Source organism: Coregonus lavaretus, assembly GCF_964263955.1.
Source record: "Coregonus lavaretus genome assembly, chromosome: 36".
Classification (NCBI taxonomy): Eukaryota; Metazoa; Chordata; class Actinopteri; order Salmoniformes; family Salmonidae; genus Coregonus; species Coregonus lavaretus.
This window is the reverse complement of record NC_140023.1, coordinates 27,778,222-27,805,701: the sequence shown is the minus strand read 5'-3', so window position 1 is coordinate 27,805,701 and position 27,480 is coordinate 27,778,222. Positions and strand designations below refer to the sequence as shown.

General features: G+C 42.6%; 1 protein-coding gene across 1 annotated transcript; it reads left to right on the top strand.

Annotated features, from left to right (window-relative positions):
• Window positions 1–682: 682 nt before the first annotated feature.
• Window positions 683–27,338, top strand: fhip2a (FHF complex subunit HOOK interacting protein 2). Its single transcript, XM_084153725.1, has 17 exons — window positions 683–989; window positions 1,997–2,075; window positions 2,227–2,396; window positions 2,687–2,791; window positions 2,942–3,064; window positions 3,331–3,522; window positions 3,783–3,979; window positions 13,425–13,539; window positions 13,745–13,821; window positions 13,976–14,168; window positions 20,613–20,776; window positions 21,470–21,616; window positions 21,735–21,825; window positions 22,123–22,266; window positions 22,501–22,641; window positions 23,689–23,792; window positions 25,949–27,338. The coding sequence occupies exons 1-17, from the start codon at window positions 945–947 to the stop codon at window positions 26,058–26,060; spliced, it is 2,199 nt and encodes a 732-aa protein (XP_084009851.1). The 5' UTR covers window positions 683–944; the 3' UTR covers window positions 26,061–27,338.
• Window positions 27,339–27,480: the final 142 nt, after the last annotated feature.

The window sequence follows — 27,480 nt, the reverse complement described above, 5'->3', positions numbered from 1 at the left end:
ATAGGGTGGTGATTTTAATTTTAATTAAATAGTGGTATATAGGTGTAGGGTTAGTTGGTGGTGCATTTTGTTTTCCTTTCCCCTTCCATTTAAGTTTTTGTATCACGAAATGTAACGTGATTGACTACACACTACCGCACAGTAGGTGGCGGCATGTACAAACAAAATGTACGAACACCATGATACCAAAGAAGAAAAAGAAGACGAAGAAGCAGAATAAATATTTTACCAAAGATTTGTATAAGTAACCCAAGATAGACCAAAGCCTGTCGTGTCTAAAACAAACAAGGAGGTGGGCAGAGCCAAGCAGGAGCTAGCGAGATCCTATTGGCGCGTTCTAGCACGTATTTGCATATTTTCATTAGGGAAAGCCTACTATGTGAAGTGCGCGTGTGCAATAACTCAATTCGCCCTTGCATTCCTTCTAAAGAAAGCACATTTTTGTTACTTTAGCAAAGGGCAAAGTCTACAAAACTTAGTCCACTCTGTTCGTAACAGATTGTAGTTTTGGAAACAGAAAACTGTATTGAGATCAAAATCAGCGGAATGTCGGCCAAAATCAATTTCGCTCCATCTTCTCCCACTGCCGGCCACTGGGCTTCCTCTCATCACCATATTTGGTAGTGAGTGGAAACTCCAACCAGATGCTTCACATTTATACATCCGGTGAAATATCTGGCTCATTGTTCTAATCTGTTATATTACTTCTTGGCTAGGGAAGTGCCACGGTGTCCAACAGAGGCGAACGTTACAGTAGTTTGTGTGGTTATAGTGGTTGTGAGATATCAAGCCAGAGTCCACTGTGCATTTTACTGTTTGCATTTATTTTCCTTCAGGTGTTATTATATGAAAACTCCAATCTGGATCGCAGCGGTAACAACAGGAAGAAGATAGAGGAATTCTCTAGGTCTTCTCGTGACAAACTGGTCCAGTCGAAGAACAAAATGTTCTCCAAATTTACATCGATTCTACAGCACGCAGTCGAGGCGGTGAGTTTTTCATTGATGTGGAAGATGTCAAACCGCTGGAAGAAAGGTTCAATCGAGGTCGGAGACAATTGGGCCCAACTGGACGTTCTATTGAAGTTAACCACATAACTGTTAGCGTATGCTAGTTAGCTTTGCCAGATGTGAGCCTAGGTGCTGCTGACGCTAACAACAGAGGTGTACAACAACACAAGTTTCGCTCTGGTTTTAGGGCTTGTTTCACTTCATATAAACCAATGTGATTTAAATAATTAGCTAAAGCTGTTAGCTACATTGCCCTGATTGTGGCTGGGCTAGCTAACGTTATCTAGCTAGCAAGCTAATGTTTACGTCTCGGCAAATCTGTTTTTATTTTATTTAAAGATGAGCTTGAAATGGGCGCATGGTCTAATTGAGTCAACAACCCAGAAAACAAATCTAAGTTTAGCTTTCCTAACGAACTAAGTTAACCCTAAGGCCGGCAGATCAATTATTTGTGTATGTTTGTCAAAGCTGGTTAACTCATTGAAACTGCTTTGTATACCCCTCTGCCTCTGACCTTTTAACGTTACCATATGGGTTTCCTGTCAAGCAAGAAAGACAAATTAATTGTGATGTACATGCTAGTTAGTCGGCTACTCAACGTTTGTTGCTGTCAAACGTTAGCAAGGGTTCCATCTCTGGTGGATTTCTCAACACCCTTGTTGATAAGATGTGACTTGTCGACATTGCGCAAACGAGTGACTGTACAAAAGCTATTTATACAGTTTATAAGACACTACATTTGGGGACTACAAGGAGTAGGCCTACATGTCCTATGTGCAGAGAGAGTGAAAAGATCTGCTTGAGCAGATTACATGTTTGTGCATCTTGCCTGGACAAGAGAGTCTGGTTGCTTTACACACATACTGGCTGAAGGCCTGTAATAAAGATTGCTAAACTAATTAATCAGACACTGGACTAATCCCATCCTCATATCTCAATATTGTGTGATAAACATCGTTTTGATTTCATCTCTCTTTCCGTTTCAGCTTGCGCCTTCACTGCCCTTGCAGGAGGACTTTGTGTATCACTGGAAAGCCATCACACATTATTACATAGAGACATCAGGTAAGACCAAATCAACAGCACTTAATAGACATCAAGTATGAGTTTCAAATCACTGTAAACAGACATGGAGTATAGATATGTTATCAATGATGTATTACCTGTAATGACAATATGCATCGAAAGCAATGTTTGTTTGTTTCGTCTGTGTCAGATGACAAAGCCCCCGTGACAGACACCAACATCCCGTCCCATCTGGAGCAGATGCTGGACATCCTGACGCAGGAGGAGTCAGAGAGGGAGTCTGGAGAGACTGGGCCCTGCATGGAGTACCTGCTGCACCACAAGATCCTAGAGACCCTCTTCACCCTGGGCAAGGCCGATGTAAGGGGAACAATGCCCTTTTCACACTATCATGCCGACTCAAACCACACTGGACTGGCTCTGACAGTTTCTTTTCACATTGTCCTTTTCAGCAACTTTAGTGGATGTATACCCAGGCCAGCACAGTACAGCAAGACTTGGCTCAGTAGTGTGAAAAAAGTAAAAGACCTAACTGCACTCTGTTGGATAGTTAGCCTATACCAAACCATGTTAGAAAGACCAGATCAAGTATGAAAAGTACCATGATGTTTCTTAATCTTAATCTATTGGTGTTGTTTTGTTTCTATCAGTGTCCTCCGGGAATGAAGCAGCAGGTCCTGAGTTTCTACACCAAGCTGCTAGGACGCATTCACCAGCCTCTTCTGCCCCACATCAATGTCCATAGACCTGTACAGGTGAGATCCAAGCTGTTTTACTTTGGTCGATATGGATGGTTTTAACACGATATGGATGGTTTTAACACATGAATGTGTTTTACTATGTAGATGTGTCATTTGTACACTGTTTCAGTGTGATGTAATGTGTCTCCCTTGTTGTCTCCTCAGAAACTCATCCGTCTGTGTGGAGAGATCCTGGCTGCTCCCACGGAGAACGAGGAGATCCAGTTCCTCTGCATTGTCTGTGCCAAACTAAAGCAGGACCCCTACCTCGTTAACTTCTTCCTGGAGGTAAGTATGATGTCCATATGATGCTACCATAACAGAGACAGCAGGGTTGTGTTCATTAGGCACCAAACGCTCTGAAATAGATTAAAATAGAGAGGTACTATCTGTACTTATCCAATAAATAAAAAAAAGCCAAATTTCGTTTTATGTTTATGCTCCAATGAAAACGACCCAGGGCGTTTCAGTAAGGTGACTAGAGAGAAAGCTCAACTGATGTCACACAGTTTGAATCCTTCAATGTTTATTTTCTTGTATCTCCTGGTTCACAGAATAAAGTGAAGAGACCTGACCCAAAGAGTCCCGGTGCAGAGGGGGTTAGAGAGGACTTGGCTTCACCAGACACAGGTCAGCCCCAGGCAGAGGGACAGGCAGCTGAACCACCTGAGGAGCCCAAGGCTGCTGCTGCCCAGTCCAACAACTACAACATAGTCACGTCTCTCCTCAACCTCACCAAGAGTCCGGTCAGTTCCTCCTCATACCACAAATCTGGGACCAGGTTACTCATCCCACACTGATGTTGGATGTAGTCTGTTTTGATTTGAGGTTGCAGTGGGAATAGGCTTAGTGGTGTTTTTAATGTAGCTTGAACTGTCTTTGTGTTGTTTGAGTAGCATCTATATTCATGCTTTCCCCTCTCTCTCTCTGTCTCTGTCTCTGTCTCTGTCTCTGTCTCTGTCTCTGTCTCTGTCTCTGTCTCTCTCTCTCTGTCTCTGTCTCTCAGGATGGCAGGATAGTGGTGAAGGCGTGCGAGGGCCTCATGCTGCTGGTCAGTCTGCCCGAGCCGGCCGCTGCCAAGTGTCTGACGGAAAACACTGAGCTCTGTGAGCTCCTGACTGACAGACTGTCAGCCTTCTACAAGGCTCTCCCCACGTCCATGGATCCCCTGGACATTGAGACAGTGGAGTCAGTCAACTGGGGGTGAGGCTTTGCTGTCCGCTCCTCAAGCTTCCTCTGCTTTGTCAGAGAGACAGTGCCTTCAGAAAGTATGCATACTCCTTGAATTTTTCCAAATTTTGTTGTGTTACAGCCTGAATTTAAAATTGATTATATTTTGATTTTGTTTCACTGGCCTACACACAATACCCCATAATGGCAATGTGGAATTATGTTTTTAGAAAGGTTTACAAATTAATTAAAAATTAAAAGCCGAAAAGTATTGAGTCAGAGTATTCACCCCCTTTGTTATGGCATGTATAATTAAGTTTAGGAGTAGAAATGTGCTTAACAAGTCACATAATAAGTTGCATGGACTCACTCTGTGTGCAATAATAGTGTTTAACATTAATTTTGAATGACTACCTCATTTAGGTACCACACACACAATTATCTGTAAGGTCCCCCAGTTGATCAGTGAATTTCAAACACCGATTCAACCACAAAGACCAGGGAGGTTATTCAATGGCTTGCAAAGAAGGGCACCTATTGGGAAAATGGTACAAATAAAAAAAGCTGACATTTATTATCCCTTTGAGCACGGTGAAGTTATTAATTCCACTTTGGATGGTGTATCAATACACCCAGTCACTACAAAGATACAGGCGTCCTTCCTAACTCAGTTGCCGGAAAGGAAGGAAACCGCTCAGGGATTTCACCATGAGGCCAATGGTGACTTTAAAACAGTTACAAAGTTTAATGGCTGTGATAGAACTGAGGATGAATCAACTATATTGTAGTTACTCCACAATACTAACCTAAATGAGAGTGAAAAGAAGGAAGCCTGTACATAATACAAATATTCCAAAACAAGCATCCTGTTTGCAATAATGTCCTGAATACAAAGTGTTATGTTTGGGGCAAACACAACACATCACTGAGTACCACCTGGTTGTCTGCTTTCCAACAGACACTAGAATACATTTACCTTTCAACAGAACAATAACTTAAAACAGAAGGCCAAATATACACTGGAGTTGCTTACCAAGATTACATTTAATGTTCCTGAGTGGCCAAGTTGCAGTTTTAACTTAAATCGGTTTGAAAATCTATGGCAAGACTTCAAAATGGCTTTCTAGCAATGATCAACAACCAACTTGATAGAGCTTGAATAATTTTTTAAAGAATAATGTGCACCTGTTGTATTCGGCGCATGTGACCAATAAAATTTGATTTGAAATATCGTACAATCCAAGTGTGCAAAGCTCTTAGAGACTTACTCAGAAAGACTCACAGGTGTAATCGCTGCCAAAGGTGATTCTAACATGTATTGACTCAGGGGTGTGAATACTTATGTTAATGAGATATTTCTGTATTTAATTTTCAATAAATTAGCAAAAATGTCTAAAAACAGGTTTTCTCTGTCATTATGGGGCATTGTGTGTAGATGGTTGATGGGAAAAATCGATGTAATCTATTTTGAATTCAGGCTGTAACACAACAAAATGTGGAATAGGTCAAGGGATATGTATGAAAAATGTATGCACTCACTAACTGTAAGTCACTCTGGATAAGAGCGTCTGCTAAAAATGGCAATAAAAAAATATGAATACTTTTTTGAAGGCACTGTAATGCTACATATATTTTGTGTCCCTATATATATATTGTTTAACCTTTATTTAACTAGGTAAGCCAGTTGAGAACAAGTTCTCATTTACAACTGCGACCTGGCTAAGATAAAGCAAAGCAGTGCTATAAAAACAACAACACAGTTACATATGGGGTAAACAAAACATACAGTCAATAACACAATAGAAAATCTATATACTGTGTGTGCGAATGTAGTAAATTATGGAGGGAAGGCAATAAATAGGCCATAGTGCAAAATAGTTACAATTTCATATTAACACTGGAATGATAGATGTGCAAAAGATGATGTGCAAATAGAGATACTGGGGTGCAAATTAGCAAAATAAATAACAATATGGGAATGAGGTAGTTGGATGGGCTAATTTCAGAATGGCTGTGTGCAGGTGCAGTGATCGGTAAGCTGCTCTGACAACTGACGCTTAAAGTTAGTGAGGGAGATACAGTGGGGAGAACAAGTATTTGATACACTGCCGATTTTGCAGGTTTTCCTACTTACAAAGCATGTAGAGGTCTGTCATTTTTATCATAGGTACACTTCAACTGTGAGAGACGGAATCTAAAACAAAAATCCTGAAAATCACATTTGTATGATTTTTAAGTAATTAATTTGCATTTTATTGCATGACATAAGTATTTGATACATCAGAAAAGCAGAACTTAATATTTGGTACAGAAACCTTTATTTGCAATTACAGAGATCATACGTTTCCTGTAGGTCTTGACCAGGTTTGCACACACTGCAGCAGGGATTTTGGCCCACTCCTCCATACAGACCTTCTCCAGATCCTTCAGGTTTCGGGGCTGTCGCTGGGCAATACGGACTTTCAGCTCCCTCCAAAGATGTTCTATTGGGTTCAGGTCTGGAGACTGGCTAGGCCACTCCAGGACCTTGAGATGCTTCTTACGGAGCCACTCCTTAGTTGCCCTGGCTGTGTGTTTCGGGTCGTTGTCATGCTGGAAGAACCAGCCACGACCCATCTTCAATGCTCTTACTGAGGGAAGGAGGTGGTTGGCCAAGATCTCGCGATACATGGCCCCATCCATCCTCCCCTCAATATGGTGCAGTCGTCCTGTCCCCTTTGCAGAAAAGCATCCCCAAAGAATGATGTTTCCACCTCCATGCTTCACGGTTGGGATAGTGTTCTTGGGGTTGTACTCATCCTTCTTCTTCCTCCAAACACGGCGAGTGGAGTTTAGACCAAAAAGCTCAATTTTTGTCTCATCAGACCACATTACCTTCTCCCATTCCTCCTCTGGATCATCCAGAATGTCATTGGCAAACTTTAGACGGGCCTGGACATGCGCTGGCTTGAGCAGGGGGACCTTGCGTGCGCTGCAGGATTTTAATCCATGACGGCGTAGTGTGTTACTAATGGTTTTCTTTGAGACTGTGGTCCCAGCTCTCTTCAGGTCATTAACCGGGTCCTGCCGTGTAGTTCTGGTCTGATCCCTCACCTTCCTCATGATCATTGATGCCCCACGAGGTGAGATCTTGCATGGAGCCCCAGACCGAGGTTGATTGACCGTCATCTTGAACTTCTTCCATTTTCTAATAATTGCGCCAACAGTTGTTGCCTTCTCAGCAAGCTGTTTGCCTATTGTCCTGTAGCCCATCCCACTTACTGGTTGGTAGGTGATCAAATACTTATGTCATGCAATAAAATGCAAATGAATTACTTAAAAATCATACAATGTGTTTTTCTGGATTCCGTCTCTCACAGTTGAAGTGTACCTATGATAAAAATTACAGACCTCTACATGCTTTGTAAGTAGGAAAACCTGCAAAATCGGCAGTGTATCAAATACTTGTTCTCCCCACTGTAAGAGTCTCCAGCTTCAGAGATTTTTGCAGTTCGTTCCAGTCATTGGCAGCAGAGAACTGGAAGGAATGGCGGCTAAAGGAGGTGTTGGCTTTGGGGATGACCAGTGAGATATACCTGCTGGAGCGCAGACTACGAGTGGGTGTTGCTATGGTGACCAGTGGGCTAAGATAAGACAGGGATTTACCTAGCAGTGATTTATAGATGACCTGGAACCAGTGGATTTGGCGACGAATATGTAGTGAGGGCCAGCCAACAAGAGCGTACAGGTCACAATGGTGGGTAGTATATGGGGCTTTGGTGACAAAACGGATGGCACTGTGATAGACTACATCCAATTTGCTGAGTAGAGTGTTGGAGGCTATTTTGTAAATGACATCGCCGAAGTCAAGGATCGGTAGGATAGTCCGTTTTACGAGGGCATGTTTGGCAGTATGAGTGAAGGAGGCTTTGTTGCGAAATAGGAAGCCGATTCTAGATTTAACTTTTGATTGGAGATGCTTAATGTGAGTCTGGAAGGAGAGTTTACAGTCTAACCAGACACCTAGGTATTTGTAGTTGTCCACATACTCTAGGTCAGACCCGCCGAGAGTAGTGATTCTAGTCAGGTGGGCGGGTGCAAGCAGCGTTCGGTTGAAGAGCATGCATTTAGTTTTACTAGTGTTTAAGAGCAGTTGGAGGCTACGGAGGGAGTGTTGTATGGCATTGAAGCTCGTTTGGAGGTTTGTTAACACAGTGTCCAATGAAGGGCCAGATGTATACAAAATGGTGTCGTCCGCATAGAGGTGGATCCGAGCGTCACCAGCAGCAAGAGACATCATTGATATACACAGAGAATAGAGTCGGCCCGAGAATTGAACCCTGTGGCACCCCCATAGAGACTGCCAGAGGTCCAGACAACAGGCCATCCGATTTGACACATTGAACTCTATCTGAGAAGTAGTTGGTGAACCAGGCGAGGCAGTCATTTGAGAAACCAAGGCTATTTAGTCTGCCAATAAGAAGAATGCGGTGGTTGACAGAGTCGAAAGCCTTGGCCAAGTCGATGAAGACGGCTGCGCAGTACTGTCTTTTATCGATCGCGGTTATAATATCGTTTAGGATCTTGAGCGTGGCTGAGGTGCACCCAAGGGGTGGGGGGGCAAGTTGCAGCGGAGGGTGCAGAGCTGGTGGCCGGGGTAGTGGAAGCCAGGTGGAAAGCATGGCCAGCCGTAGCAAAATGCTTGTTGAAATTCTCGATTATTGTAGATTTATCGGTGATGACAGTGTTTCCTAGCCTCAGTGCAGTGGGCAGTTGGGAGGAGGTGCTCTTATTCTCCATGGACTTTAGTGTCCCAAAACTTTTTGGAGTTAGTGCTACAGGATGCAAATTTCTGTTTGAAAAAGCTAGCCTTTGCTTTCCTAACTGATTGTGTATATTGGTTCCTGACTTCCCTGAAAAGTTGCATATCGCGGGGGCTGTTCGATGCTAATGCAGTACGCCACAGGATGTTTTTGTGCTGGTCAAGGGTAGTCAAGTCTGAGGAGAACCAGGGGCTATATCTGTTCTTAGTTTTGAATTTTTTGATTGAGAGGAAAGCACTTTTAAAGAACAACCAGGCATCCTCTACTGAAGGAATGAGGTCAATATCCATCCAGGATACCCGAGCCAGGTCAATTAGAAAGGCTTGCTCGCTAAAGTGTTTTAGGGAGCGTTTGACAGTGATGAGGGGTGGTCGTTTGACCGCGGACCCATTACGGACGCAGGCAATAAGGCAGTGATCGCTGAGATCCTGGTTGAAGACAGCGGAGGTGTATTTAGAGGGTAAATTTGTCAGGATGGTATCTATGAGGGTGCCCATGTTTACAGATTTAGGGTTGTACCTGGTAGGTTCGTTGATAATTTGTGTGAGATTGAGGGCATCTACTTTAGATTGTAGGTTGGCCGGGGTGTTAAGCATATCCCAGTTTAGGTCACCAAGCAGTACGAACTCTGAGGATAGATGGGGGGCAATCAGTTCACCATATGGTGTCCAGGGCACAGCTCGGGGCTGAGGGGGGTCTGTAGCAAGCGGCAACAGTCAGAGACTTATTTCTGGAAAGGTGGATTTTTAGAAATAGAAGCTCAAACTGTTTGGGCACAGACCTGGATAGTATGATAGAGCTCTGCAGGCTATCTCTACAGTAGATTGCAACCCCACCCCCTTTGGCAGTTCTATCGAGACGGAAAATGTTGTAGTTGGGGATGGACATTTCTGAATTTTTGGTGGCCTTCCTAAGCCAGGATTCAGACACTGCTAGAACATCAGGGTTGGCGGAGTGTGCTAACGCAGTTAATAACTCAAACTTAGGGAGGAGGCTTCTGATGTTAACGTGCAAGAAACCCAGGCTTTTACGGTTACAGAAGTCAACAAATGATAATGCCTGGGGAGTAGGAGTGATACTGGGGGCTACAGGGCCTGGGTTAACCTCTACATCACCAGAGGAACAGAGGAGGAGTAGAATAAGGATACGGCTAAATGCTTTAAGAACTGGTCTTCTAGTGCGTTGGGTACAGAGAAAAAAAGGGGCAGATTTACGGGCATTGTAGAGTAGATTCAGGACATTATGTACAGACAAGGATATGAGTACAGTGGAGGTAAACCTAAGCGTTGGGTAACGATGAAAGAGATAGCATCACTGGCGGCACCGATTGAGTTGGTCTCCGCGTGTATGGGGGGTGGGACAAAGGAGCTGTCTAAGGCAGGTTGGGCAGGGCTGGGTGCTCTACAGTGAAATAGTACAATAAGAAATAACCGAAACAGCAATAAGCAAGGCATATTGACAAATGGCACCCTATTCCCTATATAGTGCACTACTTTTGACCAGGGCCCATTTAATCTCGGAAACCCAGAACTAAAATCATGTGTGATTGCGTCAGATGCTCCATCATGTTCTGGGGGAGATGTATGAGAAAAGATACTAACCAGACTAGCGAAGTCTCAACCTCCTAAACGGAAACTCTCAACCAAAGCATGGGCCAAATATCCCCTCCCGAAATTCGAAACATGCGAACAACTGCGAAATCGTGATTTGTCCAAATGATCAGTGACGAATAAATCAAAAATGTCTCGTTAGTCTGGTGATGGGCGCTACGATGCCAGCCTATGTTACGTGTGTCTGTCTAAGAGAGATTAGGGCACATAGACTACTTATGGGCCCTGGTCAAAAGTATTGCACTATATGGGTACGTTTGGGACACGTATGCGGCATACCCCCTCTCTAAATTAGTATCAGTGAATGGTCTGCCAAGGGAAAATTGTAGGGATGTGCATCTTTCTCTTTCAAGATTATTCGATATGTATCTAGACACATGGGCTCCGATGCAATACAGGAACGATACGTTTTAGTTTGAAATTATTAGGTTTGATTAGAGAAAGAATCGATGCGATAAGATTCTATGCAGTAACATTTGTTGCATAAACATTCATTTTCCATTCTACACTGAACATAAATATAAACGCAATATGTAAAGTGTTGGTCCCATGTTTCATGAGCTGAAATAAAAGATCTCCGAAATGTTCCATGCACAAAAAAGGTTATTTCTCTCAAATGTTGTGTACAAATCTGTTTATATCTCTGTTAGTGAGCATTTCTCCTTTGCCAAGATAATCCATCCACCTGACAGGTGTGGCATATCAAGAAGCTGAATGAACAGCATGCTCATTACATAGGTGTACCTTGTGTTGGAGACAATGAATGGCCACTCTAAAATGTGCAGTTTTGTCACAAAACACAATGCCACAGATGTCTCAAGTTTTGAAGGTGCGTGCAATTGGCATGCTGACTGCAAGAATGTCCACCAGAGCTCTTGTCAGAGAATGTATTGTTAATTTCTCTACCATAAGCCGTTTGAGATTTTGGCAGTACGTCCTACCAGCCTCACAACCGCAGACCACATGTATGGCGTCGTGTGGGCGAGCAGTTTTCTGATTTTGAAGTTGTGAAGTTGTGAAGAGTGCCCCATGGTGGCGGTGGAGTTATGGTATGGGCAGGCATACGCTACGGAAAACGAACACAATTACATTTTATTGATGGCAATTTGAATGCACAGAGACACCATGATGAAATCCTGAGGCCTATTGTCATGCCATTCACCACATGTTTCAGCATGATAATGCACGGCCCCATGTTCCAAGGATCTGTACACAATTCCTGAAAGCTGAAAATGTCCCAGCTCTTCCTTGGCCTACGTACTCACCAGACATCACCCATTGAGCATGTTTGGGATGCTCTGGATCGACGTGTACGACAGCGTGTTCCAGTTCCCGCCAATTTCCAGCAACTTCACACAACCATTGAAGAGGAGTGAGACAACATTCCACATGCCACAATCAACAGCCTGATCCACTTTATGCGAAGGAGACGTGTCACGCTGCATGAGGCAAATGACTGGTTTTCTGATCCGCGCCCCTACGTTTTTTTAAGGTATCTTTGACCAACAGATACATATCTGTATTCCCAGTCATGTGAAATCCATAGGGCCTAATTTATTCATTTCGATTGACTGATTTCCTTATATGAACTGTAACTCAGTAAAATCTTTTAAATTGTTGCATGTTGCGTTTATATTTTTGTTCAGTATAAATTACAATCTGCTGCTGATTTAGCTCATGAGCTGGGCCTCTCTGAGCTGACCTGTGTGTGTCTGTGTAAAAAAACATTAGGAACACCTTCTAATATTGAGTTGCACCCACTTTTGCCCTCAGAACATCCTCAATTCGTCAGGGCATGCTCTACAAGGTGTCGAAAGCGTTCCACAGGGATGCTGGCCCATGTTGAATGCAATGCTTCCCACAGTTGTCAAGTTGGCTGGATGTCCTTTGGGTGGTGGACCATTCTTGATACACAAACTGTTAAGCGTGGAAAAACCCAGCAGCGTTGCAGTTCTTGACACACTCAAACCAGTGCACCTGGCACCTACTACCATACCCCGTTCAAAGGCACTTAAATCTTTTGACTTGATTTCACCCCTATCTCAAAATCGAATGGTTTTGACCGTTTCGAAGTTTTTTCAGAGCGATCTTCTCCTTTCGCTTCGGCCATGCAGTGCGCCTCGAAATTATCAACTTTACCCTATTGTTTAAAGCAAAACTACCTAAACTATTGCTGATGGTGAACCTGGACAATCCAAATAAAGTATATTGTAAGCCCCATTCAGCAGGTATAGCCAGATGAGAGTTGGCTCCTGTAGCTTACTTTTATTCCGATAAAACACAATTTTCAACAGCACATAGATAACAATAACCTAGCAAATTACATAGGTTGTCACTCAACTAATAAAGCCTAATATCACGTAAGCCAGATGTGCAAGATCAGGAACAGGCCTCCAACCTCGCCTTGGTCAGCGCGCAAAACTGGGCACAGTGTGCAGTTTGACAATGCTACTGATATTGCCTGGTGGTGTTTGTCACGTATGCACAATTATTTGTAGATCAATGACTGTCAACGCAGTTACATGCAGTTCAACACTGAAAGAGCGGACACAACAGTTGTCACAAAATGACGTATTTTAGGAAGGTACAAAGAATGTAATATGAGCAAAACAATTTAGTGAACCGCCGATTCAAACGTTACGAGTCTGTTTTCTGACCAATGGATGCTACATTTGGATTGGTTTGGTTTAAATCGGTTTGGGGTCCGCAGACCGATGAATGATCATTTGAATCGGGAACTGATGCGTATCGGTGAATCGTTACATCCCTAGAAAATTGGTTAATCAATTGAGTGTGATGATTTATCAATGCTAACCCTGTTTTAGTTGCACTGGACATTTAACAAGCTACATTAGACCCCATCAAGCTAAAAGCCCCCCTGAGAGAAACCTATGGCCAAACGCTGGCCTCAGTTCAAAATAGAAACATTACACGATTCCTCAGTTAAAACACAACAAATATCTCTATCCGAGTTAAGACAACTATAGAATGAATATACATCTTGATCAGTTAAGAATCGGCATCAGAAAAGTATAGTACCTCAATTGTCTCTGGTGTCCGTTACAGACTGGATGTGTATAACATGAAGGATGATGCTGCCATCTTCACTGGGAAGCGAGCGCTCATCTCCTTCCTGTCTTGGCTCGATTACTGTGACCAGCTCATCAAAGAGGCTCAGAAGGTAACAACACTGACACACCATTGACTGGGAAATGCTTTAAATAGAAGGCACAGTGACTTGTTAGAATTTAATTCAGCAAAAACATAAGATAATACAATTAGCTATATATTCAAGTCTCACAAAGACTTATATTACGTACATCTATAGTTTTTATATCAAAGTGACTTTGTGAGTAATTAGACATTTCTTGGTCTTTTACCCTAAGACGGCTGCTGCAGTGTTGGCTAAAGCAGTGAGAGAGAGGTTCTTTGTGGCGGTCATGGAGCCCCAGCTGATGCAGACGTAAGTCCCTATTCAGAATCCTCAGGGGAACACTCATAGGTTCCTCTCTTCGTTTGAATGTGTATGTATGACTGCCCCTGACTAGATCCATTGACAATGAAAGATGATAATGCTGTGTCAGCGGATGACGGTGTCCCTTCTGTCCCCTGTTTAGGTCAGAGGTGGGCGTCCTGACCTCCACGGCTTTGCTGAACAGGATCATCCGCCAGGTGACCTCGGAGGCCCTGCTGCAGGACATGGTCTACTTCCTCCTGGGGGAGGAGAAAGGACCAGAGACGCTAGCCAGCACTGCCCAGAACCCCCTCCGACACAGACTCATAGAGCACTGTGACCATCTGTCAGATGAGGTGACCACCCATATTCATGCATAATACTCTGTTGGCTACACCTTGATACACACTCTGCCTCTGGTGGTTGGGTTTGACATGGGACAAATATATTGTATTTTTCCAATGTGATGCTGCGGAAGTAGTGAAGACTGTTTGGTCTCCTAGTCAAAGAAATGCCCCAACGCGTTATATGTTAGCGTGAACACTGCTCCTTCATGGAACTCCCTGTCAGCGAAGCCTTTCGTCCGGGCGCCTGCCATCCTGTGCGCGCTCCCTCACCACATTGGCAGAGAAACAACAGGCTGGGGGTTCGGCGGGGAAACTCGTTTAAACCTGGCTAAAAACAGTCTTATGCCTAGTAGCATAATTATAGTGATATTTTCCTATGCACTGCATTCTTTGCCTTCCTTTTAGACAGAATAAAAAAAAAAAAAGGGTTGGGCGAATAACTTGAAAAATGTAATCCATAAGCCTACTAATGCATTCATTAATAAATGTCAAACGTGCACATAGTCAATTTGAGAAACTGAAAGAAAAAATACATTTCAATCTTGTAATAATTTATATTCTTTCAATTTGCACAGGTAGGAAAGTGCCCAGACGACTGTGTGCTGATTGACCAGTAGGCTAGGTGTGAATGTTCTGAAGCTTAATTCTAATCAATCATGAATAAAATCTGAAACCCATCAACACCTTATGGGCCATCAGCGGGACAAAACTCTTGCTGAGTCTATGAAATGGTGCGCTGTTAACGGCAGCACCGCTTTATCAAATGTTAAACTTGATATTTTAGGCTACGCCGTGAAAAATAGTTTCCATGGGCACACAAATCCGAAATGATGTATGCGATTGAAAAATGGAATGCTTTTAACCGAAAGAGTCACCTAACATGCATGGTTCTTCAATATGCATAGGCTAATAGGCCTACTTGTTGGATGCACATTGGGTATCCAGCTGTTTGGTCAGGCATAGGGATGTTGTCGACCATCAGCTGATCCAGGAAATATTTTTCTGAATGACAGTCAAGTGACAAACAGCTGTTTACCCCTACATTTATGTTGATTATCTGCTATTCTCAGCTTGATTTACAGTAGGGTCTAGAAGATTTCACAGACAAAGCATCAAGTTAATGAGTTAATGTTTTCATATGTTTCTGTGCATTACCTTGGAAACCGAGTCTAGGCTACTGTGCGAATTGTGTAGGATAACCTAGGCTGTTGCGCGAACACCCAACGGTATTTTCCTTTCTGTTATTCAGGATATTTATTGACATGTTTGGTGAATTTGAATGATGTGAATAATGATGATGGTGAAAGCCCACTAACAGATGGACTGCGATCCCTTTAATCATAGAGGCTATTTTTACTTTGTGTCTCTAAAATCACGTTTCCATTTTTATTGTCATGTGACAGTCTTGATTTTCTTTTGAAATGTCCAAATATCTGCCTTTTACCAGATCTGAATATTTTCCCATGAACTGTTTCTTTTCATACATTCGGTAGTCTATGTTACAAAATATAATATTCTGCCCATATGAACAAATGTATTTTAGGCCAACTACAGCTACATGATTTAATGAAAAGCAGCAAACAGACACAATATTATGGTGTATGTCCACCACCCAAAGGACATCCAGCCAACTTGACAAGATCCTACATCTGTACTGCACTTAGGCCTACTGGACGTCAATGCCACAGCACTAACCCCAGTGTAAACGCATGTCAGTGGATGGGAAAGCAGTGTCACACGAATAGACATTACAGGATGTAAACATTTTCATGAATAAGTTAAGTGCGCTGTCCCCGTATTTTGATGGGTTACCATGACAACTGGCCTCAGACATTGTCTCATCGTAAAGGATAACATAGCCTAAATGCTTTGCCATTATATTTCTGTCCTCATAAAGACATCATTGGAGTAGAACCGTAACAATCCACAAAGCCGTGGGAAGTAGGGGTGCTTAGGGTGCTGTAGCACCCAAAAAATAATAACAAGCTTTTATATTTGAAAAGAATGGGCTACTGGGCCTTTTTAATAATCTTGTGTTAGCAGACCGATATAGCCGTCTGCAGCACAGGCAACAACTTTCTTCCACCCCCCCAGCCAACTTGACACAACTGTGGAAAGCATTTGAGTCAACATGGGCCAGCATCCCTGTGGAAATGCTTTCAACACCTTGTTTGGCATGGCTTGATCGTATGGTGCGTGGAGGTTCATAGGGGAAGAGTAGATCTGACAGGTAGGCGGGTCCGATGCCATTTATGGCTTTGTAGATGAGGCAGAGAATTTTATAGTCAATTATTTGAGAAACAGGTAGCCAATGGAGATCAGCAAGGATGGGGTGATGTGGGCTGACTTTTTTAGTTTGTCAGAATCCTTGCAGCACTGATTTGGATGAGCTGTAGTTTAGGAATTGAATTTGCAGGCAGGCCCCCAAGTATTGCGTTCCCATAATCAATTCTGGAGAAAAGTAGTGCATGGATTAGCTTTTCTGCTTCATATGTGGTGAGAGAGAGTCTTAGGCGGGAGATGTTCTTCAGATGAAAGAATTACGTTTTACAGATGTGACTAATGTGGCCATTGAAGGAGAGAGCAGGGTCGAATTTCACACCCAAATTAATGACGACCGAGGAGAGGGGGATGATGTGGCCATCTATGACAGGGCAGATGCTGCAGGAGTTGATCTGCTGGGGGGTGCCTATCAGCATTGCTTCTGTCTTGCTGCTGTTGAGTTGTAGGAAGTTGTTTTGCATCCAAGATTTGACCTCTTCCAGACAGTTGGACAATGTTAACAGAGCAGATGTTGTCAGGCTTTGTTTTGATGTACACCTGTGTGTCGTCTGCGTAGCAGTGGAATTGGACACTGTTGTCTGAAGATCTGGCCAAGTGGGAACGTGTAGAGTAGGAAGAGGATAGGTCCTAACACTGACCCTTGTGGGACACCGCAAGGGTCTTGCCTCTCCGAGGGTGACGTACTTCTTGCGTTTAGAGAGGTAGGAGGTGAACCAGTTTAGGGCGGTCCCACAGATGGCAGTGTGCTCTCTGAGGTGCTACAGTAGAATGGTGTGATCTACTGTGTCAAAAGCAGCACTGAGGTCCAGAAGAATCAAGATGGTGTGGGATCCTGTATCTGCAGCCATGAGCAGGTCATTTACAACCTTCACCAGGGCTGTCTCAGTACTGTGCATGGGCCTGAAGCCAGACTCTAGAGCCTCATAAAGATGGTTAGCATAAAGATGATTGTCAAGCAAATAACTGCCGGTCTCACGGTAATTGACCGAATGAACATAAACACATTTAGCGTCTCCTGTCTTCCACACAAAGCCTACAAGCCACTGATGCAGACATTTTGAACATTTTAAAAAGTCTAATAAATCCATGTAATATAGCCTACACCATCACAATAAATCCATTATTTATTTTAGACAGGTCTAAAGAAGCATGATATGAAGAAAATGTAGTACATTTCAGAACAGAATAGCATACTCTGAGTTGTCCTGATGTTAGGCCCTGATCTGGCTATGCCATATGGCTGTGGGCTGCACTAGTTCATTTAGCAGACAAGATTTGCTTAGAATTCTGTGGAATTATTTTATATTATTTTATAGTATGAAGAATACAGTTGAACATAGCTTAATGAAATATAAAATATATTTTCTATAAAACGATTTGAAGGAGTGCGCGCATGCGGCTATTATGTGTTGAGTGGTTAACAAAGAAACAGGTACTCCTATATGCTTAATTTAGAGTTATTTATGTAACTTTAGTCGTGATACAAATGTTGGGCTATATGTTTTGATTTTTAATACATTCTAAGGCTGCATGATGCGACTAATGATGATTTGAAAAAAGTTGCATGAAAGGCATGAGCTCTGCTTTGTTTTTTTGCGCAGGCTGTACACACTTCATCAGTCTCTCATTCACAATTTGACAAGCACTTGATAATGCCTTGAATTTCCCGGCTGCATCCCCTTTGTGTGGCCGTAATGCCCCCTAAGAAAATCCATGCCTTTTGCGGCCAGTGGCCGTTGTGACCTTGGGCTGAATATAATAATTATAATTCCCTTCTCCCGGCTGCGTGCTGAAGCACCTCTTACTCACATGGCTCTCCGTCACGTGATCGGGTCTTTCTCACAGGCTACAAGTGAAGACAGACACATCTGGGACGCAACTGCGCGCGTCCTTATCCAATTCCGAGGAGAATATTGAAGATATTGGAAGAACGGTCCATATTTACTTTTCGTCAGCCAACAAGATGAGTAGGCTTAACGAACAGCAAAAGCACTAGTCTATGTCAACTATCTACTATCCCCCATAGTACTTAAGTTGACCTATTCTGTTCTGTGCGAGAAATAAATATTCCAAACATAGTCTGGGACAGTTGTGGGATGTGATAGAGCCCAAATTAATACAACCACTAGCATCAAAAAACCTATTTTTAAGCAATGAGCCTGATGCAACAGATGAGAACATTTAGCTTAAATTTTGATACACTATTAGGCTATTTCTTCACATTATAAGCACAGCAATGCGCACACGGCAGTAGGCTATAAGTGCGAGTGTTCCATTAGCACGAAAACACCATTCTCAAAAGTGACCACAAATGCGATTATGCATGTAATGCTTTTATTATAAAGGTGCGTTTTTATGGTGAAAATTATCTTCCCCAAACATGAAACTATGTATGCCAGTTAGGCTCTACACCCGTTGTAAAGCGGATTAATGTGCTTCATTTTAAGAAGTTATTTGGCCACTTTAGTTGTGATACAAACCTTATCAAAACATATAGGCCTATGGGCTACACTACATGAGGGGTGCGACTATGATTTGAAAAAGTCAACAAAACAAAGAAGCATGCGCTGTTTCTTGCCTTAAGCTGGGCATCATTCACAAGTGATAATACAGTGCATTCGGAAAGTAATCAGGCCCCTTCACTTTTCCCACATTTTGTTACTTTACAGCCTTATTCTAAAATGAATTTTAAAAAATCGTCATCAATCTACACACAATACCCCATAATGACAAAGCGAAAATTGTTTTTTTGACATTTTTGCTAATTTATCAATTTAAAAAAAAAAAAAACGTATTTACATAAGTATTCAGACCCTTTGCTATGACACTCGAAATTGAGCTCAGGTGCATCCTGTTTCCGTTGATCATCCTTGAGATGTTTCTACAACTTGGAGTCCACCTGTGGTAAATTCAATTGATTGGACATGATTTGGAAAGGCACACACCTATTTATATAAGGTCCCACAGTTGACAGTGCATGTCACAGCAAAACCAAGCCATGAGGTCGAAGGAATTGTCCGTAGAGCGCCGAAACAACAGGATTCTGTCGAGGCACAGATCTGGGGAAGGGTACAAAACATTCCTGCAGCATTGAAGGTCCCCAAGAACACAGTGTCCTCCATCATTCTTAAATGGAAGAAGTTTGGAACCACCAAGACTCTTCCTAGAGCTGGCCGCCTGGCCAAACTGAGCAATCGGGGGAGAAGGGCCTTGTAGAGGGATGTGACCAAAAACCAGATGGTCACTCTGGCAGAGCTCCAGAGTTCCTCTGTGGAATTGGGAGAACCTTCCAGAAGGACAACCATCTCTGCAGCACTCCACCAATCAGGCCTTTATGGTAGTGGCCAGACGGAAGCCACTCCTCAGTAAAAGGCACATGACAGCCCGCTTGGAGTTTGCCAAAAGGCACCTAAAGGACTCTCAGACCATGAGAAACAATATTCTCTGGTCTGATGAAACCAAGATTGAACTCTTTGGCCTGAATGCCAAGCGTCACGTCTGGTGAAGCATGGTGGTGGAAGCAGCATCATGCTGTGGGGATGTTTTTCAGCGGCAGGGACTGGGAGACTAGTCAGGATCGTGGGAAAGATTAACGGAGCAAAGTACAGAGTGATCCTTGATGAAAACCTGATCCAGAGCGCTCAGGACCTCAGACTGGGGTGAAGGTTCACCTTCCAACAGGACAACGACCCTAAGCACACAGCCAAGACAACGCAGGAGTGACTTCGGGACAAGTCTTTGAATGTCCTTGAGTGGCCCAGCCAGAGCCCGGACCTGAACCCGATCTAACATCTGAAAAGACCTGAAAATAGCTGTGCAGCGAAGCTCCCCATCCAACCTGACAGAGCTTGAGAGGATCTGCAGAGAAGAATGGGAGAAACTCCCCAAATACAGATGTGCCAAGCTTGTAGCCCAGTGGGCTTGTAGCCCAGTGGCCGCTTGAGAGCTCTCAGGTAGAGCACGTTATGACATCTTGCCTGGGTTTGTTTACAAAAAAGTAAAACTGTCGCCCCGACATATAAACAAATTACATAACTGAGTCTTGCTTTAAACCGCTAAACTGACAACCAGAAGTGACCACTTGTCCTTTTTTAAATTTGTGTCTCACAAACTCACTGTTAACTCAGTTCCTTCCTTTGTGCTCATAGTCTCCAAACATGTTTCCCACAGATCAGCATCATGACCCTGCGTCTGTTTGAGCACCTGATCCAGAAGCCCAACCAGCACATCCTCCACAGTCTGGTGCTACGTAGCCTGGAGGAGAGGAACTACCTGGAGAACAAGCCCCAGGAGGAGAGGGAGCCCCTGGAGAACGGCCAGCCCCACGACTTCATGTAAGGGATCCCTCCGCCGAGTCTGTCCTGCATGGGCTCTGGGGTTTTAACTATCTAACTGCATTCAGAAATTTACATTTAGTGGAAATAAAATGAATAAAAAGTGTATTCCCTCATTATGTGCCACAATACACAATACTTCACAGATGGTGTGTCCATAACTTGGAACCATTAATGAAATGGCAATGCACTACAACCACCACCAAAAATGACTTGAGCTTAGCCATCATGGAATGTGAACATATGAAATTAATTTGTATGGTTCCTCAGTATGTTTGGGCCTAGTCCCTCGTGACCGATTAAGCATTCTCTGGCCAGCGCGCATGATGTTAGATTTTGTTCTGGGTGCTGAGTTTAGTTGGGGCAACTAATGCAAATTCCATGGAATATCACTCCTTAGTGAATTCTGCCCATTATTTCTTCTATCTGTTCACATTATGACAAACACATAACCCTAATAAGAGAGATTTCATATCTGTGTGAACCACTGTCTCTTTGAATTAGAAAATGCATTAACCACGCCTAGTATCCAAACATTAGGTTGAAATCCCTAACAATATGAAAGCATAGTGTCAGAGACTCCTCCTTTTGATGTAAAATCACTAAGCTAATTGTAACCAATTACCTTAGTGATGTAAAATGTAATGCATTTTACATTGAATGTGCCAACTGATGTTTTGTTATGTCTTTCAGAGACCTTGAAGAGGACCCTCTGTTTGGCGACGTCATCTCTCCAGAGAACAGGTTGTCCAGCCCTGATTGGTTGAGCAACTCCCCAACACATAATCCCTACCACGCTAAGCCTGATGGAAAGACAGAGGTCCACAAGATTGTAAACAGGTACACAGTCTTTCCTAGGCAGCATGTGTCTTATCTTGTTACATATTGAAAACTATTTTTAGCAAGTAAGATACATGCGTCATATAACCCTATTCTGTTTTTATTATGTTTATTTCAGTTTCCTGTGTTTGGTCCCTGATGAAGCCAAATCCTCGTCTCATGTGGAGGGAACGGGTTATGACACCTACCTAAGAGATGCACACAAACAGGTGAGTTCTCCAGGTCTCTCTCATGTTCCCTAGCTTCTAATTCACTGAACTCAATAGAAATCTGGGTTGTGTTCATTAGGGTACACCATTGGAAACCGTTTTGCACGTGTTTCTTATTGTTCTTATATAAGTTTAGATAGTATCTCCCTGTGTCACTCGGTTTTGGACTGTTTGCTTCTGATTCAAGCCTACTGAATACCACCCTGGATCTCTGATTTGTAACTAACACTGAATGGATGGCATGTTGTCTACCCAATGTCATAACTCAACATTATCATTGTCCTCATCTTTTTTTAGTTCAGGGACTACTGTGGGATCTGTCAGAGATGGGACTGGCGCGGCACCCCCAAGGCCATGGAGAAGTGTGACCTGGACAGTCCCTTCTTCGAGGGCCACTTCCTCAAAGTCCTCTTCGACAGGATGGGCCGTATTTTGGATCAGGTGAGTTTGAAGTCAAGGAAAGATCTCAGATTTCCAGAAGACTCTCCATTGAAAGTGCTTCTTAGTCCAAGATTAGGCTTAATCTGTGTCAGGAAAACCGACCCAGAATGTTCAGACTGGGTATCAATTGGATCAAATTGGATTAAACACTTAAATCGGCTTTGTGAGTTTAGCGATATTGTGGTGTCTAGATCCAGACGCATCATGGTGCACTGTCCCTTCTCTGTCCTCCAGCCTTATGACGTGAACCTGCAGGTGACGTCAGTGCTGTCCAAGCTGTCCCTGTTACCCCACCCACACATGCATGAGTACCTGCTGGATCCCTACATCAACCTGGGCCCCGGCTGCAGGTCCCTCTTCTCCGTCATCGTCAGGGTATGTTGAGGAATCAACATGAGCAGATACTCAGATACCCTCTATTGATCTTTCATGAACTGATATTGAAGTGAAGTAAGGGAGGAAGTATTTTTGTTGAGTAGAGTAAATCTTGAGTATCAATTTAGTTAGTGCAATTATGTTCTAGTCACGTTTATGTAAATATAACAATTTCCACAATAACCAGGTTTCCATCCAAGCATTTCATTGCGAGTAAAGTACATGTCGGATAAAACATGTCTTGACAGGCCTGATGGAAACAGAACATTTTCCGGTAAACTTTCCAAATGTCGACAAAACAAAATATGCTAGACAAAGTGGGATCTTTCTGTGTCGGTAAAATGAATTAATGCGAGAAATGTCGGTTGAACCGCTTTTTTGCGCAAATATTGATGTAATAACCATCATATCAAAGTCAACTTGGAGTCACGCGATGACATGTTGTGTGGTCCTCCCACTACGAGTTGGGAAAGCATGCAGTTTATTATGCTACAAATGAAATAAGTTATGATGAACTTCACAGGGTGGTGAAAGTGCAAGGTGATGAGCAAGATGCTCCTTTCCAATCAATATTGAGGGTCTTATTCTGGTGACTTGACAAATAAAAACGATCTCGTCATAATAATCTCATCATGTAGGTTATACGTGCGCTCTAGCCATACGCTCTAGCCATACGCTCTAGCCATTACTGTACCTGTGAGCTGTTGGCTACTAGATAACGCACATTTTTCTTTGTGAGAAAACCATCAGTAGAGTTGAAAATGCAATGGAAACCCATTTAACTTGTATTTTGTATTTGGCACGTGGGAATTTAACCGCAAAATGTATTTTTAAGTGCACTACGTCCTCACGCACAGCCTTTTATCTGCATTTGATGGAAACATCTCTGGTGGGAAAATGTGCATATTGTTTTTATGCTGATTTTTAGAATATTTGCATGAAAATCTCTTGCCAATTGAATGGAAACCCAGCTATTGTCAGTATTGAACCTGCTCTGAGCCTTTATAATGTAACACTGATTTGCCCCTGTACATTACACTCTGTCAGGTGGTTGGGGACCTCATGTTGAGGATTCAGCGCATCCCAGACTTCACACCCAAACTCCTGCTGGTAAGAAAGAGACTGCTTGGCCTGGAACCAGAGGGTTTGAAGTAAGTACTCTGTGAAAGGTTTCTGTAGTTCACAAAACATAGTAAGATGTGTTGAATTCAGGTAGCAAAGATATGTTTAAGTCAGGTAGCTACTAGCCAGATGTATTTAACTTGAAGTGGATGTGTTAAGATTTGACGCTATGTCTCTCTAATCTTCCTTGTGTAGCATTGACCACATAGGCACATTTAGTTCAGGTAGCCAGATGTATTTGACTTGAAGTGGCGGCAGGTAGCTTAGTGGTTAAGAGCGTTGTGCCAGTAACCGAAAGGTCGCTGGATCTAATCCCCGAGCCGACTAGGTGAAAATCTGTCGATGTGCCCTTGAGCAAGGCACTTAACACTAATTGCTCCTGTAAGTCGCTCTGGATAAGAGCGTCTGCTAAATGACCACAAAAAAAATAAAAAGTGTATGTGTTGAGGTTTGACAGTGTCACCAGGGATTATTCTGCCATTTAAATCTTTGGGTGGGCCACCTAAGCGGTTTTTTGGGCTGCCTAAGTCCAAACAGTGTAAAAAAAAAAACGTTGAACAAAAATAAAACATATAGGCTGTCATCAAGGCAAAGGGTGGCTATTTGAAGAATCTCAAATATAAAATATATTTTGATTTGTTTAACACTTTTTTGGTTACTACATGATTCCATAGTTTTGATATCTTCACTATTATTCTACAATGTAGAAAATAGTTTTAAAAAATAAAGAAAAACCCTGGAATGAGTAGGTGTGTCCAAACTTTTGACTGGTACTGTATGTGTATATATATATATATATATATACTGAGTGTACAAAACATTAGGAATGCCTTCCTAATATCGAGTTGCACCCCCTTTTGCCCTCAGAACAGCCTCAATTCGTCGGGGCATGGACTAAAATGTGTCAAGCGTTCTACAGGGATGCTGGCCCATGTTAACTCCAATGCTTCCCACAGTGGTGTCATTTTGGCTGGATGTCCTTTGGGTGGTGGACCGTTCTTGATACACATGGAAAACTGTTGAGCGTGAAAAACCTAGCAGCATTGTTTTGTATACTCAGTATATAGTGAGGTCTGAAATTATTGACACCCTTGATCAAGATGAGCATTTATAAAATAAATAATTCAAATACGGTGCTATATTGTATGCACATTGTTTGGGGGAAATGATATTATTTTATACTAATACAGTTGCTCAGAGAAAGAGGTGATGTTTAACAAGTGATAAAAAATGTTCTCTCAAAGGTAGGCGTCAAAATTATTGACACTCCTAAAGATCCTTATAATGAAAGTAGCCAGAAGTTGAGTATTTGGTCCCATATTCCTAGCACGCAATGACTACATTAAGCATGTGACTCTACAGACTTGTTGGATGTATTTGCAGTTCGTTTTGGTTGTGTTTCAGACACAGGAGGTTGGTGGAACCTTAATTGGGGAGAACGGGCTTGTGGTTATGGCAGGAATGGTGTCAAATACATCAAATACATGGTTTCCATGTGTTTGATGCCATTCCATTCCTTCCATTCCAGCCATTATTATGAGCTGTCCTCCCCTCAGCAGCATTCCCCCCCCCAATATAAATGAATGGTAAATCATGTATTGTAATTTTGGAGTCACTCTTATTTGTAAATAATTATATAATATGTTTCTTAACACTTCTACATTCATGTTGATGCTACCATGATTATGGATAATCCTTAACGAATCGCGAATAATGATGAGTGAGAAAGTTACGGAGGGTCAAAGATCATACCCCCAAGACATGCTAACCTTGTTATTGGTAATGGTGAGAGGTTAGCATGTGTTGAGGGGTATGATTTTTGACCCTTTGTAACTTTATCACTCATCGTTATTCGCGATTCGTCCAGGATTATCCGTAATCATGATACGGAATGGTTTGTACTGTATGTTTCCCCAAAACTTTATTATACGTTCTTGAACAGACTGAGTTACTTTTGCTCCACTTGGTGTGTGTGGCGGGGTGTGGCTTGAAGCAATGATTTACGTATTTAAAGGGCAGCGGCAATGCTGACAGCGTTCCCCAACCCAAAACCAACCCCTCCCCTTTCCTGTGTAGCGTTGACCACATAAACACATTTAGGCCTAGTTCGGGTAGCCAGAAGTATTTGACTTGAAGGGGATGTGTTAAAGTTTGACACAGTGTCTGTCTGGTCTTTCCTATGTAGCATCGACCACATAACCCTGCTGGAGGGGGTGATTGTACTGGAGGAGTTCTGCAAGGAGCTGGCTGCCATTGCCTTTGTCAAATTTCACGCGTCTGCCTCCACCTCCCCCTAACCCAACCTCCAAGGCAAGGCAGATCAGGACTGGGGGGGGGGGTTACTTACCACTGGTCATCCCTAAAATAGATTGTGCCCCAAAGACATACTGTAAGCAGGACATGTTTCATCAAATGTCTTGAGACTCAAATTTCTTGGGACTACAGAGAAAGTATTTTGCTCCATGTCCTAACCAGAACAGAACAGTATGGCTGGCAATTGGGGGCTAGAGGCTTTCAGGGTGAGGAAGAGGATGTGTGGATGGATGCGGTAGGAGAGGGGACATTCTCAGGATGGTTTGAGCTGGGCAGGGCCTGCAGAGTCCCTGCGCGCTCTCGCTGTCTTTCTCACCAACCAAAACAAATATGATTCACTATGTGTGTCATAGAGAGAAATTTGTTTTCTGTGTGTGTGTTTTTATTTCAGTTTTTTTCAGACTCTGCTGTTTGTAAGCGTCAATGCCTTGGTGTTGGATTATTACGCCTTTTCAGTTACATTTTCAAAAGATTGTTTGTTTCCTATTGAAATATTTTATCTTTAGCCCACATGTCTAATATATTCCTCTTCTGTCAGATTATCAATGTAAAATCGCAAAAAATATGTGGACAAGATAGCCCCTCTAATTAGCACCCAAATTTCTTATCAAAATCAGGTAATTGACCCGATTCGTGTAAAAAAAAAAAAAAGGACATGCAATACAATGGAAAATGTTATTATTTAACTTAATTTTTTTTATGGAGAAGTTTCACTGTAGTATCTGAGATAATACGATACTAGTCACGGCTGTGGCAGAAATGGAAGGCCCCTGTATTTATTTTCACTGTTTCTTTCAGGTTGCCTTTTTAACAGTCACATATGCATTTGTAAAGAAAGAAAACCATTTTTAACCAATTTTAATAGATTACCCATTATATGGACTAATGGTAGACAAGGAGGAACTCTCAATGCAACTTACTTTGCAACAAATCTGTCAAGTTTTGAATTGTCCCTGACTAGTAAACTTCACTGTGGAGATGTTAGTGTTAACTTTGCTTAGGCTACCTACCTAACCATGTCAATGGTTGTGTGTATTTCTTATTGTTTGCACCCTCAACCTCACTAGCAATGGGATAACATTATAGAGTAATGTGACATCTCATTTTGTAGAATGTGGATCCTGAAAAACAAACTGGATTTGGACATTGACTTCTATGTACATTTGCACTCGTTACATACACTACCGTTCAAAAGTAGTGTATGTCCTTGTTTATGAAAGAAAAGCAATTTTTTTGTCCATTAAAATAAAATCAACTTGATCTGAAATACAGTGTAGACATTGTTAATGTTATAAATGGCTATTGTAGCTGGAAACGGCAGATTTGTTTATGGAATATCTAGGTAGGCGTACGAGGCCCATTATCAGCAACCATCAGTCCTGTGTTCCAATGGCACGTTGTATT